The sequence below is a fragment of the Tuber melanosporum genome, assembly GCF_000151645.1.
Source record: "Tuber melanosporum whole genome shotgun sequence assembly, scaffold_124, strain Mel28".
NCBI classification, from domain to species: Eukaryota; Fungi; Ascomycota; class Pezizomycetes; order Pezizales; family Tuberaceae; genus Tuber; species Tuber melanosporum.
The window spans coordinates 203125-217801 of NW_003298782.1; the positions used below are offsets into that span (position 1 = coordinate 203125).

The 14677-nt window shown below is 48.9% G+C and overlaps 3 protein-coding genes; 2 read left to right on the plus strand and 1 right to left on the minus strand.

Moving 5' to 3' along the window:
- Positions 1-165: 165 nt before the first annotated feature.
- Positions 166-2167, plus strand: GSTUM_00002246001 (uncharacterized protein; the record flags this gene model as incomplete). XM_002836014.2 has 3 exons in its annotated part: positions 166-728; positions 804-1657; positions 1774-2167. The coding sequence occupies exons 1-3, from the start codon at positions 270-272 to the stop codon at positions 2165-2167; spliced, it is 1707 nt and encodes a 568-aa protein (XP_002836060.1). The 5' UTR covers positions 166-269.
- Positions 2168-3089: 922 nt separating this feature from the next.
- Positions 3090-5536, plus strand: GSTUM_00002247001 (uncharacterized protein). XM_002836015.2 has 8 exons: positions 3090-3653; positions 3905-3924; positions 3985-4019; positions 4126-4154; positions 4308-4364; positions 4446-4652; positions 4718-4823; positions 4880-5536. The coding sequence occupies exons 1-8, from the start codon at positions 3611-3613 to the stop codon at positions 4932-4934; spliced, it is 552 nt and encodes a 183-aa protein (XP_002836061.1). The 5' UTR covers positions 3090-3610; the 3' UTR covers positions 4935-5536.
- Positions 5537-7597: 2061 nt separating this feature from the next.
- Positions 7598-8553, minus strand: GSTUM_00002248001 (uncharacterized protein; the record flags this gene model as incomplete). XM_002836016.2 has 1 exon in its annotated part: positions 7598-8553. Exon 1 carries the CDS (start codon positions 7799-7801, stop codon positions 7598-7600), a length of 204 nt encoding a protein of 67 aa, XP_002836062.1. The 5' UTR covers positions 7802-8553.
- Between the last annotated feature and the right edge of the window lie 6124 nt (positions 8554-14677).

Genomic DNA, 14677 nt, shown 5'->3' on the forward strand with positions numbered 1-14677 from the left:
GAGTCAGCTTCACCTGAGATTATTTATGTGGCTAAGTGCGCCACCTTCACCAAGCTCACGATAAGCTTTTCCAATCGATAGCATGCAGCTACCTGCACCGTGCTCGAGTACTGTGCTCGAGTCTGCTCGGCCTTCTCAACTGACCTCATCACTCTAACTACGCCCCGAAAGACCTCCAACACAAAAAAAACCCTACCACCTTTTGCAGCCATTTCCAAGCAATTGGGTGCAAACCGTTTGTATCTTTTTTTTCTCCTTCATTTGATACAATGTTAAAAAGACCAGCTCCCGAGTCTCCAGGGCAGCCATCGAAACGCCGCCGCCCAAATACTTTACCTCACATCACTCGACTTAGTGACGAACTTCTTCTACGCATTGCGTCCTTCTTACACATTAACGACCTCGCTTCCTGCCAGAGAGTTTCGAAACGGTTTCAACGAATTGCTCGCGATGACCAGATTTGGAAAGCACTATTTTACGCTCGATTTGTACGCCCAAGAGCATCACGTATTCCGGGCCTTGCGCGCGCGCCCCCTTCAAGCTTACATTATTCATCGCGGAATTCTCGATGGCTCCAAGATGAAGGACTTGCAAGAGCTACTGGAACAAAGTGGAAGGAGTTGTATAGGTTAAGGCATAATTGGAATAGAGGATCCTGCAGTGTTAGTCAAATCATTATCGCGGAAAATCCGCCGCTTCCACCGCCGATACCGCCACTGATGATTAGGGTTCATGAAGTATGTCACTCCGCACCTGAGTGCTACAAACGAAAGCGAGATTAACGCTTTATGGTCATGCTCCAGGGATTGGTCTTTACAGTCGACCCCACCAGTGGTCTGAGAATTTGGAGACTGGAACACAGAGGTGTTCCAGACATTGGTCTGGATCTCTATCAAGGCTCTCTAGGATTCGAAAGATACGGCGTGCCCACCGCACTTGCCATCGATGAGGATAGCGATGTTAAACAGGTCGTGAATGTCACAGTCGGATTTGAAAATGGGGGCTTTGGATTGTATCAGCTGGACACAGCCACTGGATCATTACCAAAGCTGACCTTTGAATATTCTTACGCTGGGCCCGCTCCTTCTGCGGGAGACAGCCGTTCACAAGGGCTGATGATCACTTCTATGGCTTATTGTTCACCATACCTGCTAACAATGTCATCCTCGCAGCTGCTCACAGTCTATCGGTTCAGCGGATCAGCCGACAGAGGCAGCAGCAGCACTGAGAGGGATTTCAGCAAGGATTTACCGATACCAGAAGGCCGCATGATGCATGCACCGAAAATCCTCTCATCTTTGCGGTCACATACAGTTTGGCCCCCCCTATCACTCTCGCTACGACGATCAGCGCAAAAGTCCATGATTGCTAGTATTGCGTACGCATTCCCGCTTCACATCTCAGGTTGGTCCGTAGGGATCCAAGAACTCCGCTTTACGGATGACGCGGATACTGTGGTGGAGTCAAGGATTGCAACGGCAGTGCCCACCAGTTTCACTCCGTTCGGTACAACCACTTCCGGAGGATCGTCACCCGTGGGGTCTCCAGCCCCGCCCACGGAAGGAGGGGGTGGTATTGGGTCCAGGTCCAGATCACAACAAAATATAAACAATGATACACCTCTGGCTCAGCCTTCGTCTATCTCGTACACCCATCCGTGAGTCCTTTCTGAATCCTCGCCAAAGCTGAACATATCACATCTCCCCTTTGTTTCTGATTTCTATTCGTCCGAAAAATGAGACTAATTTCTGGAACTTTCTCTTGGTGTCTTAGATACCTCTTAGCCTCGCATGCCGATAACACCCTCACTCTCTACATGGTAAAATCGAATGCTGCATCATTGTCCATAGAGCCCGGGCAGCGTTTGTGGGGTCATACGTCTTCGGTCTCTACTGCCCAAGTGAGTGGCCGTGGTAAAGCAGTTTCTCTCTCTAAGAGAGGCTCCGAGCTTCGTGTTTGGGAACTAGAAGGTGGAGTATCAGAACGTCGGAGGTTGAATGCTAGCGTCAAGGTGGAGCCACAAGTTTCTCGGCAGACCGGCGCAAGAAGCCACTGGAGAGTCGATGATGTGGGATGGCTTGGTGGATTTGATGAAGAAAAAGTGGTGGTGTTGAGGGAGCAAGACGAAGGGAGACGTGCACTGATTGTTTACGATTTTACTCTCTAAGGGATATTATAATGAGATCGGACGAAATGGAGACGCCGGGGTATCATCAGAGGAGGCGTGTGGACCATTTCTTTTTGCCCTGATGGGGTCGAGCAGATGCCACGGATCTCTACTGGATGGAAGCGGGGGGTTAGGTGTGCCTATTTTTGACCCGTGGTAATGCGCCACCCATGACAAGAAAGCCTTATCGTGCATGTACGTAGGAAGCACGTGGGCATGGTGCAGATGATTTATGTTTCACATACTGTGCAATTATTGACGGGCGATCCTCGCTCAGGGTTCAGATGGCGATACCTTCTCGAGTGAGGCCCCGGGCATCGAAAAGAAGACCAGGGCGGGGAAAAGGAAGGCGAAGCGTAGGATGACTTGGAATAGAGGACAGGATGGCTAGAAAAAATGTGACATTTCGCAACACCTTAATGGTGTAAAATAATAATATTATTATACATGTGATATAGGAACCAATATCACCCGTGGCCCTTCTTGTAAGCTTTGCACAGGGCACCTAATAATCATCAACTCCTGCACATGATGGTCCTTTGAAAACCAGGGAAAGCACCCAGGCCTTCACCGCGTCTTTGTTTAAAATGTGGGGAAGATCACGCTGCAGCGCCAGTTTCCTAACCCAGGCGGCGTCTAGCAATACCGGTATTGGATGAAAGGGCAAGTGCAATTGTTCTTTTCCAGGCAATAAGTTACACCGTTGTTGCCAACGGGAGCGGGAGGGGCATTACATATAGATATAGTACAGTACAGCGCCAGCACTGCAGACATATTGGTAGAGTAGAGAAGTCACACTCAAAATTCATTGGTGGAAGTAATTTATCTGGGAAGCTGTCGCAAATACCGGTACGGCATCTGTGGGCCCTTCTCTCCACTACATTCTGAGCACAATGTGGCAGGGCATTCCCTGCTGGTCCCAGAGGCAGAATCCCATGCAGGTATTGTGGGTTCCGCAGAGCACAATACAAGTAGGTTTCGCGGGGTCGGAAGCTACGATATTTCTTTTCCTTTTTTTCTTTCTCAGATATGATAGGGTTTGGTCGCACATAATTAAGTGTGCTTTGTGGAGATCTCATTTCGGGACTGCTCTCTCTTCTTTCGGCAGAATCTTTTATCAATTTCTGGGTCCTTAGCTAGCGGAAAAGCGGGGAACTAATCTTAGTTGGGTTAAGTTGGTAACGCCCTCTTACTATGTACGCCCTTTTTTTTTTCTTTTCCTTTTCTCTCGCCCTCCAACCCTCACGGCAAGGTTTGCTCACCAGAACTTCACCTCCCCCTCACCCACTTCCTCACTCCCTCACTACCTTCAAAACTTCAACAACTCCTTTCCATCCTTTCTCCAACACCCCCCGAAGATCCTTCGGACGCTCAGTTTGACAATTGCTACCGAATATTCCGACCAACAAACATTTTTACTAATCTTCACCATCCACAGCCAAAATGGATTTCGGTTCCGGAAATAATGCTAGAGCCTGTTACAATTGTTAGCATCTTACTCCCCCCTCTGTTCCCCCCACCATCCCCGCTGTTACCTTCTCTCGCCCAGTTTCCTCTTTGTTTCATTTTCATTTTGCTCTTGGCGGCTCTTTACAGCCTCACCAATTCCTTACATCTCTCACTCATTTCTGCCCCCCTCCACGGTTTAATTCGAATTTCTCCGCCCCGCCCACCACTTCGCAATAATGACCCCGATCCTCTTGGATTCATACTGACTTTTTTGGAAAAAAAAAATAGGCGGCGAGGGAGGTCACCAGGTGAACTGCTTTTCTGATGTTCCAACTGCAGACCGAGATTACTGATGATGAATTCCCAAGGCCCGTGAGTGCCCAAAACGTGGAACTCCTGTTTGGTAAACATTCAGCCCCTCCCCTCCACTCCCTAATTCCTAGCCTACCCAAATATCAATGCTGGTGGCTGTGTGCTACCTGAATGTGAGCTGACATTTCAATCCTTAGCTATAACTGTGGGCGTATGTTCTTTCCACGTCCAAATAAGTTAGGTTTCGAATTGGAGGAGACCATGCTAACAATTCATCTCGCGCAATCCAGAAGATGGCCACATGAGTATGTTCAATCCTGATCATTTCTGCCCCTATTTTTGGCCACATATTGGCTGTGGTTAACGTTTCTTGTTCCAGGTCGTGACTGCACAGGCCCAGCCAAGGAGAAATCTTGCTACCGTTGTGGCCAAACCGGTCGGTTTTCACTCCATATTTTGTGGAAGCCCAATGAGTACTCTTTTGTCGGAATTCTTGCTGAAGTATAGTTGGACTTAGGTCATTTGTCTCGTGATTGCAACGATGCCCCCCAACAAGTTGGTTCCTTCGGTGGTGGTAGCTACGGCAGCGGCGGTGGTGCCGAATGCTACAAGTGTGGCAAGGTAGGACATATCGCCCGTCAGTGTACTGCCAGCGGCGCGGGTTATGGTGGCCCCCCGGGTGGTGGCGCAAGACAACAAACTTGCTACTCTTGCGGTGGATACGGTACTATCCAAAGCCTTGTTATGCTATCGCGCGTATGCCGTTGAATACTACTAACCTTTCCCCAGGTCACTTGAGTCGTGACTGCACTCAAGGACAAAAGTGCTACAACTGTGGCCAGATTGGCCATCTGTCCCGTGATTGTCCCAGTGAACAGGACAGAGTTTGCTACAAGTTCGTCCCCCCGGCCCTTCGATGTTTAATCATCCTCGTATTGACCCAACCAACAGATGCAAGCAACCAGGACACGTCATGGCATCTTGCCCAGAGGCCCAGGCCGCGTAACTCTTGGTCAAAATTCTTACGGGCGCCTTATGTTTTCGCGGGATCAAATTGCATAGGTGTTACGGTTTGGGTTTGTTTTCAATGAACCAAATTTTGTCCATTTTTTTCTAAAAGTTGCTTTTCCTTTGTACGGTTTTTCTTTTCTTCCTTTCGTCCCCGACGGGTTACCCAGGGTTTATTGGCTCAAAAAAAAAGGCAAGTGGGAAAAAAGTCATCGGGCATTTTCTTTTTCAAATTTTTTGTTAGGTCTCATCATGGTACACCAGTATATCTCGCGCGAGAAATGAAAAAAAATGCTGGTGATTACGATATGATTTATTACGGGTTTCGCTTTGGGCTTTGGTTTCTCATATTTTTTTCTGTATCCTTCTTTTCGTCCTGATATGGACCTTCTCCTGCTTCCCTACATTTCATTACTGGTGTGTGTTCGAGGGGTCACATAGGATGCGTATGTGTGTAGCTTTGTTCGCCGATTGAGGTTCTTTTTTTTTTGGCCGGCATGTGTCTGGGGAAGCAGGAAAGCAATGGAGAGGTGCATCAGCCAGCCAGTTGTAAATCACAATTCTGTGAGCATCAAATCATAATTGCATTTGGCGGGGAGATCAGTCAATTGTTCCTACTCTGGTAATGCACAACCGAAGTGAAGTTAAGTTCAGGACAGCCAAACAGATTAGAATCATGACTAGGTACCCAGGGGATATTGCCAGATGCGCCAGCCTTAAGGCGCCGCCCGCTTCGGCTCTTGAGGATCACGGCCTGTAGACATGACTGTCGGAATCGTGGGACAGAACGCACGAAGCAAGCAACCTCAAGGCCCTCGATAAACCCCCACCATGACCGTATTACAATAGTACCTAGCCCCTAAAAAAATAGAAATAAAAATAAAAAACCTCAATTCCGTTTATTCATCCATCCATTTTTTCCTTTCTTTCTCTCTTTCTTTCTCTCTCTCTCTCTCTCTTTTTTTTTTTTGTTTTTTAAGGCCTCTTCTTCGCCCGTTTACCTGCCCTTGTACACTGCGCTAGTGTGTCCCCATGGAAGAGGATCTCAGATCTTTAGAGAGGATCCAATATTCAAGGCAGCGGTTAAGTTAAGTTTGGACCAACCGCAGCAGCAGCAGCAGCACAAGCTGCACAACCGTACTGTACTTGTACTACGGTACGCTTTTATGATATTGCACGTTTTAGACATCCCTCCTCCCCCCCTCCCCCTCCCCCTCCCTCTCTCTAACACAAAGTTATGGTAAAAGTAGGATATTGTACAACAATACCGGCAACCACTTTTACATACCACACCGCCTGCTGCTCCGGAGCACGGTACCGTACTCCCACATACCGTAGGTACCGGGTCAGATCAGGGTCCTCCGATGGGTCCGCTTAGCCTTCTCCCTGCCTACTACCGTACCTAACCTACCTTTGATACGATACCGAGTACACAAGTACGGTACTGACTGACTGCCTGACGGCCTGACCGACTGACGACTGCCTTACCTTACCAGAAGTATCACCACCACCACCACTACCCTCCACACCTATCATTTATTCTATTTTTCAAAACACAAATATGGTCACGCAGTTACGCACTTGAATGATACCCCCCCTCTTTTTTTTTTCTTTCTTCCTTTTTCCTCCCTTTTTTTTGGGGGGGAGGGGGGGAATAATAATAATAATAATAAGGCGACTAACTTATCATATTTTTTATTTTTACTCCTAAATATTTTTATCTTTTTCTGATTGCCCGGTCGTGATCATGGTGCGGAGGAGGAGGCAGCTGGGCAATGGGTGGTCAAGTGAATCAAATGGAATTGATATGGTATGATTACTGTTCTGTGCTACGCGCGCGAGAAGAAAGTGTATCTTACGGGAGTAAACTTCAGACGAACGGGCGAACGAACGAACGAAGGAAAGAAGGGGAAGGAAGGAAGGGAGTAAGGGGTGGATTTGCGCCACGTGATGGTGATCTTCTTGAAGTACTTTACTTGTACAAGCACTCGTACTATTGTAGTGCAGAGAGAGGGGCTAAGCCGAGAAGGGTTTGGTCTGACTACCGACAACTGACTATTCAAACTAACGAGCTCTTGTGCAATGGAATGGTTACTCTCCCTTGCCTAGTCTACTCCCCCCCCACCGCTTCCCCTCTATTTCACCTTATCTCTTATCGATAAGGAAATGTGGTTGTGGTACTCGAGTACCGTACCGGTACTGCAACAGACTGGTCACAAGTTGGAAACTCCCTTTCCTCTTTGTTCCCCTCTGCAAATCCTAGATGTGAGGGGCTATACTCGAGTACTATCATAGGGGGTTGACAGAAGTATTGACCACCTCCATCGCGAGGGGTGGCATTTGCTGTAGACTAAACCAGGTTGGGAAAGTCGAGTGATAACCAGTGAGTATATTTTGGTGTTTGCAAAAATTATCGAGCACTTCCGAAAGGAGAAGTGGCGATTGCTCGAGATACACGCTGGATGAGGACTTGTGTAACCGGACGCGAAATACCCTTACGAGTACACCCGAGTACATAGGCTGTTTTGGGCCTTTTTTTTTCTTCCCCTCTCCTCCTGCTGAACTGACTTGGACAAACCGTGCCGAAAAGGTGAAAATGTGCGATTTGGGTCGGCGGGATGATGGGTGATGATGATGGGGTGGGTAGAGACGGAGGTGTGGCTATTGGTGGGTTTTTTTCTGAGTTGCTTTTTTTTCTCTTTCTTTCTTTTTTAGTGAAGAGGAATGACTGAATGTGAGTGATTGTCTCGGATTATGGGATGGTTTTTTTTCCTTTTTATTTTGTTTTCTTTTTCCGCTTTTCGGGTCGGGGTGTGCGATTCGGTAAATTCGGCAGGAACCTGAGGTGAAAAGGAACTGAGCCATAATAGCGTACGATGCTATCCGGTATGGATAGTTATCATGGACTACGTAGTTGTTTCTTCTCCGGGTTCGGCGTTGTTGCTGTTGGTGATGATGATGATGTTGGTGGAGGAGGAAGGGAAAGGTCCTTCTTGGTTGAGGAAGTCTATCAACACCGAGTAAGTCGAAAATCGGAATTGAGTCCCAGGGGATCGAACTTTGGTGTGTAGCGTGGACAAATATCTGCTCCAGACATTTCAATAATAGCGAACAAAGAAGGAAGAGGAAACAGCTGGACAGAATTCCGGTTTGTACTCTCGATACTGGTGCCGGCACCGCAGATACTCGCCAATTCCGCTGAAGAACTCCCTCTCCCTTCCCCCCCTCTCTTTCTCTCTCTTCAGACCTGGAAAATAACCTTTACTCCATCGTATGAGGGGGAAAGAAACACCCCTATTCCCCTACTCGAGTACCGGTATATGAGAAGGAGGCAAGCACGTCAATGAGACCTTACTATGCCTGTCATGTCCTGTCCGCTGTACGTACGAGTAATGTAAGATATGTACTCCACACTCGGTAGGCACCGTAGTCAGGAGGATCGAGTCGACAGAAGGGTTACGACGTTACGGCTGGAATAGCAGGCCCGGATCACAATAGTTGCATCCCCGCCCAGCGCGAATCCTTTCCCTCCCCTAAATCTTCGTCATCGCGCAGCCCGAAAGCACCGCACCACCCTACTCGAGTAATTAGTTTGCTACGGTGCTATCCTGCTTGCAGGAGGGGGGGGGGAAGGAAGGAAGGAAGGCAGAAGGACAGAGAGAGTGTGAGGGGAAAAAGCAAGGAAGCTCGGCTTTATGCTAAAATATCAGGAGTGCATAGGATTTACACATTACACTGGAATTATTCGGCATTGCTGCCGTAATGCAACCTTTCTTTCTTGGTCATCGTAGTCTCTCCCATGTTGGGCTCGCGGCCGGGGGAGGCGGTTCCTCCTGGCCCGCCAATATTTCTTTTCGTTGATCCTATTATACTTTCGCTACGGTACAAGTACTCGCATAGCGGTGCCGGTTCCTGTGTCTCGCTTTCTCGATTGAGGTGGAGCGGGTCGAGGATGGACTGGAAGGGGTGGATGGCTTGTTACAGGAGTGAGATGGGGAGGTCGAGGCTTGAACTGTTTCTTACAGATGAGATATCTTTAAGATAACGACCGGCATTGGGTTCCTAGAGGCGGGGAGGCCCTTTATTCAGCTAGCTGGCCATCCTGTGGGGTGGTGTTTCGTTCGTATTACTCGATTGGACTGTGGAGGCGGGAGGGAGGGAAGGCTGTCTGCTGCTTGCTTATTAATATTCCTCCACTCGTGTGATAGTGAATTCCATTCCTTCCTCGAATCGGGTTATCGGTACATAAGACGGTGAGCTGAAGTTCTGAAGGTTGGGCCTATGGCTAAGCATGATAGCATGCAGCACAGTGGAATTCAGTAGAGTATAAAAAACCAGTGGTATGGGTATAGTGTGATACAATTGTGCCGTAGGGCTACAGTATCGGTCTATCCACACTCGCTACTATAGACTATCCGCCGATTGATAAACCAGAGCATCATTGGGTCCGCGTCCGACAGAGGTCAAACTAATCGTTGCGGACTACTCGAGTACCGGTACGAGTACATTAGAGCACGGTAGCCATAACTATGGCACCCTACCCCAGCACCGTAGCTGAAAGCTTGACTATATATAAAAATCTATATATACCAATTCACCCGCAACACTCCCCCAGCCCACAACACCCACTCACAGAATCAGTGATTCGCAAGACACAATCAAGATCGCCAATACAATTGTTGCCGGGATGGGGTGTTTGAGGATGAGGTGGTTTCAATCGATTGTATGGATGGCATTGAATTGTGGAGAAATCACAGGAGAAAAAGGGGGAAGGAGGGTGGCGATGCTAAAGGGAAGAGAGAAAAGCTGAAACAAACCAAAAACCCGCACCCAAAAGTGAAGCAGGATCTTGGAAAATAACCCCGTTCGCTCTCCCAGCTGAACTTGAAGCGGGAGAGGGAGGGAGAGAGGGAGAGAGAGAAAGAGAGAGTCCGTACCTACTCGAGTACCGTACCGCCCTGCACCGTAACTGTCTCCGTTTGATCCCATCCCAGGCAAGTCGTGTGATGCACCGATCCGTCCATCCGCAGCATGCAAGGGATCTATTCAGCGATTTTTCGGAAAAAGGAAGAAAGCATTTCTGTGGTTCTGGTTTCTGGACGAGAAATGCAGGGGGTGGTTTTTATTTTATTTTTCTGCTCTACTGATGCTGTGCTGCTGCTTTGCTCTGCCCTCACCTTCTGATGGACGAATGAGGCGTGAGCCAAATTTTGAAAGAGATCGTGGATGTCATTACCGTACACTATTCTGTGTGTGGAGAGGTCAAGTTGTGGAAGGAGGATAAGCTCTTGTGTGAGGGATGGAAGGCGGCACATGCTAACACGAACTCCTCTTTTTTCTTTTCTTCCCTCTTTTCCTTTCCTTTCTTTTTTCTTCCCTTTCTCCCTTCTTTCCTTGGTCTTTCTGATCCATTAAGTTATTTTCCTCCACCTGGATGATCCCTTTCTTATGCAGCATACGGTACCCAGCTCCCTTCCTATCCCTCAACCTCTTCCCCCCCTCCGCGAAGGCCAGGTCAATATGTGGCTTTGCGGGTAGGGGGCAGGGTGACAGGGCTCATGTGCAAAGAGAGAGACGAGAGGCTGATGGTCGACGTCGCATCCACCCGCCTGCAGGGTGAAGTTCGGATTCCTTCCTCCTTCACCTCCGCCCTCTTCTCCCTCTCTCCTTGCTCTGCTCATGTATGCACAGCCACGGAGTGAAGGAATCGGCAAGAAGATGCCATGCAACTCTGCGTTTCCCACTCCACTGGTGGCACGGTACCAAAATTTAATGGCATTTTATTTTTTTATCCCCCTTCCCCTTCCCATTCAATCAATCAGTCAGTCACTCGGTCAATCAATAGATCAATCACTCGCATACATGCGCAATCCATTCCGCTGCTCTACCGTACATGATGCGAATGAGTAATTTCCCGATCGATCTGGGGATTTGAGTTGAGCCGCGTCATATCGGGGGTGGTGGTTGTCGCCGTTTTTGCTCCCTGTCCTCTTCTGTGCTGTAACGACCGCGACGACGACAACCACAACGACAACCGTCAAACGCACAGTTGACACTTACACTCGTACGCTCTCCTGTGCTCGAGTATGATACAGTATTATAGTCTACCTGCTATTGTGCTTCACTGTACACACCACCCAAGGGGCTCACCTGCCATTTTGCACAAGAGGAGAGAGAGCGGTGGTGGTGCGCAGCAACTCTCGAGTTTCTATCTCTCACCCTCACCCTCACCCTCACTCTCTCCGGCTCCGGACAGTCCCGGTGTGTCTTTCCAAGGCTTAGATCTACCCAATTGATTAGGAACTGTGTCTTTCTCTACCATACCGTATTATTTTTATTATTATTTTTTTGCCATCATGGTCCCGGTATGTGTTCTTCCGAGTCCGAATCCTACCCTCATTTTGCGCACACCCACACCCACCCATATCCCCACCCCCTCAACCCCATCCCATGATTTTTTCCTTTCCTTTCTCCGGCCCGGAGAGCTTTAAGGTCCGCCGTGAGCGGGATTAAGCCATTCTACGAAAGAAAGAGTACGGCAGCAGTAGAGATGGTACTCGAGTGGAGTAGAGTACCGGTAGAAGGAAGAAAAAATAAGTGTAATGCACACCCGAATGGATGACGATGACGATATGTTTAGACGAAGGGTCATGCGTGACATTTTTGGTAAGGAATGGGCGCAGAGTCCGGACGAAAAGTCTTGATTTTGTGAGGTGTCGTTTTTTTTTACTTTTTTCGGTGGTCTCCCTGACATCCCCATCTGAGCTCCGTGAGCTTCATAGGAATCCTTCTGATTATTTATTTTTTAAATTTTTTTTTTTATTCATCTATTCTTCGTGGTGTATTATGGTAAACAAAGTAGTACCGTACGAGTACGTGTAGTCTAACTTGGCCCTCTAATCATCACTTCCCAACCTTGTTCTCGCCGAGAAGCACTCTACTCGAGTATTGTAAAACTTTTGGCCGCTCGCCGCCGTCACCGCGTTTCAAGTCATAGCCTTGTTTCCTGACCACCGTGTTCTAATTATTTTATTTTTTTCCCTTTCACCCTATAGAACCTTGTGACGATTTTTAGTCGCGTTCCGGCGCGATTATGATACAATCGTCCGAATCCCCTTGCCATCTGTCAGCGCCCTGGTAGTTTGGATACGCCGAACACTACAAAACCGCAATTGAGTGAGGATTTCAAGGCTGATTGTGTCGGAAGCCTTATCTGTTACCCCGCTCCCTCCTTTCTCTTTGTCTCTCTGTCTCTGTCTCTCTTCTCAATCCCCTCAGACCATCAATCCTCAGCGCGTGTTCTGTCTGCCACATAGCCCCCCTCTCCCACTGTCGAGTTGTTCAGGCGAGATGGGAGGGAGTGGGGAAAAGGGGGAAAAAAAAAGTTTTCCTCGCCGAACAGCAATTGCTGGCTCGCTTCTGACGTTTCAATTGAGGTTTATTTGCAATTGAGTTTTTGCGCATGAGGCAGCCTTGCCGCTATGACTTGTCCGCTATTGCTGATCCATTCTGCCTTGATTCTCCCGCAATTTCCATAAGCTACGACTGCAGCAGGTTTTACCCTTCCCTATGGGGGTCGTCTGTGCTTGGGAGGTGGGGAGGGTGAGGGAAAGGTAAGAGTACGTGTTTGCACAGTAGAACCATCAAGGGTGAAGACGAAGATGTGAGAGTACGGTACTCGAGTAAAGAGTGAATAGGAGGGAATGAATGGGGGGGGAAAGATGGCAGGGATGGAGGGGGGGGATGGTAGGTTGAAGGGGAAGTGAATCTTGGGACCCAGTCAGTCCCTTGCCGATTGCTCATACAGCAAGTAGTTACCGGCCCTGCAGAGAAACCATGTAAATCCGTCGAACAAGATTCCTGAAAATGGACGTTCCTTTTCAGCAGAGTTGGATTCGTTAGTCACCTGTCACTGACCAGTGGGGCTTCTCCAAGTGACTCTTAGTCTTATTACTCTGTTCGCGTGCCCGAGGGGTCCAGACTAAGCCCCGTGCTAGTCCCGTTACGGATATGGCAGCCTCAATTGACTGTCATCCTGATGCGTAGCTCGCTAGTCACCCGCCGCGAACTCTGATCCCTCCATCAACTGTTTTACTTTCCGGTGTGCTCTGTCTGCTGTGCGTTCGAAGATTCAAACATTTATTGTCAATCGCCATCACTCTCGCTGTTGGGATGGGGGATAGCATGAGAGAGTGTGGAAATGGGGTCAATGGAAGAATGAATGGGGGGAAGTGGGAAGAAATGCTTCATTTACTTGCTTGCTCCAGCAGCCAGTACGAGTACAAATAACTGTATGGTAATGTGCCCATTACCACCCCTCACCCCCCCCTGCTCCCCTCCTCGCCCCCTCTCACCCCCCCCTCCCCGGTAACTCCTACCCCCCTGTTCCTGTTCGACTCGGAGCTATCGAGTCTCTCTCCCTTCATCATCTACGGCTGCCATCTCACGCGCTCCTGTCGCTCGCTCGCTGGGACAGTGTTCAAACCTGATACCGGTTCCTGCCCGCTCACAGATCGCACCCACACTCTCACTCACAACTCACAGGACAATGTATCACTTGTAGTTTCCATCGCCTTCTTACCCGTGGTACGCGGTTGCCTAGAGCTGCTCATTCATACATGCTTTGAGGTACCCTACTCTAGGTGTATCGTAGAGTACGTATGTATGGTTGTTGCCTGTCTTCAGCCTCTCTCTCATTCCTTCGCCCAGACAGAAAAATATCGTGCAGGCCTTCTATTTCGATCGCTTTCGGCGTTCTTCGCCCTTCTCACTCTAACCTCGTATGTGGCGAACCAATTTAGATCGCTTGATCACCACCGGTCATGGTTGGGCGGGAAAAAGAATAAACGACCAAAGGGTTGCGATTCTCATGGAGATCCGGATCACAAATTCACATACCTCATTCAGAGGAATACGGTGTTTGTGACTTACTAATGCCTAATGGGTGCTACCTTTCTGTCCCCTCCACTAGAAATGGCCGGCATGAGCGCTTGGAAAGGGAAGCAAAGCAATAGAAGGTGTGCTATTCTATTTCAGGTCACTCTCCCCCCACCCCCCTTCCCTTTGTTCGGCGGCGACGTCCTTGTGTCCTGCCTCGCTCCACACACGCAAGCTTAAACACGCACTCTTCCACCCTGTCCTGGAGACCTGAAATCATTCATAACGCCGACCACCCCCCGCCGCCCCATTCCTTCTCCCTTCTTCTTTCTCCTTACCTCGTCCAAACCATTCACCAAATACACAATCATCAACTTTACCAATAGCTCACGAACCAGCAATCCCCTTCAGAGCTTTGTCATTATAGCTTACCCACCATTGGAACTCACTACTGGTTGGAACCTGCTTAGGCCATCAATTGAGTTCGCCGTCCTGAAGCTTACTTCACCCCGTCACTATATAAGCAGCTCAATATTTTTCCGTTGCACGTCCCCAGAACCGAATAATTCTGCAACTACAACAGGCTACCGGGTAGACCTGTGAGCTTTCCCTGACCTCATTCCCTAAATCCTGTGACGTTAGAAGCTATGGAGACAACTCCCACGAGCTCGTCAAAGAACCCATCATCAACCATCAACAGCTTCCTAGCTTCACCCGCAGAGTTCCCAAGCTCTCACTTCAGACTCCCTTCACCGACACCACCAGATCAACCACACATGCCAATTCCCGACATTCGATTGCGAGGCGCTCACAAGATGTCGATTGCTGCTGCCACAAAACCCACCACCATTGCTCTCGCCTTCC

What these genes read in the sequence shown, in the direction of transcription:
- GSTUM_00002247001 (XM_002836015.2), top strand. Translation starts at nt 3,611, where the DNA reads ATGGATTTCGGTTCCGGAAATAATGCTAGAGCCTGTTACAATT. An exon ending in TGCTAGAGCCTGTTACAATT is followed by an intron (nt 3,654 to 3,904) that starts GTTAGCATCTTA and finishes AAAAAAAAATAG; the next exon opens with GCGGCGAGGGAGGTCACCAG. An exon ending in GCGGCGAGGGAGGTCACCAG is followed by an intron (nt 3,925 to 3,984) that starts GTGAACTGCTTT and finishes TGAATTCCCAAG; the next exon opens with GCCCGTGAGTGCCCAAAACG.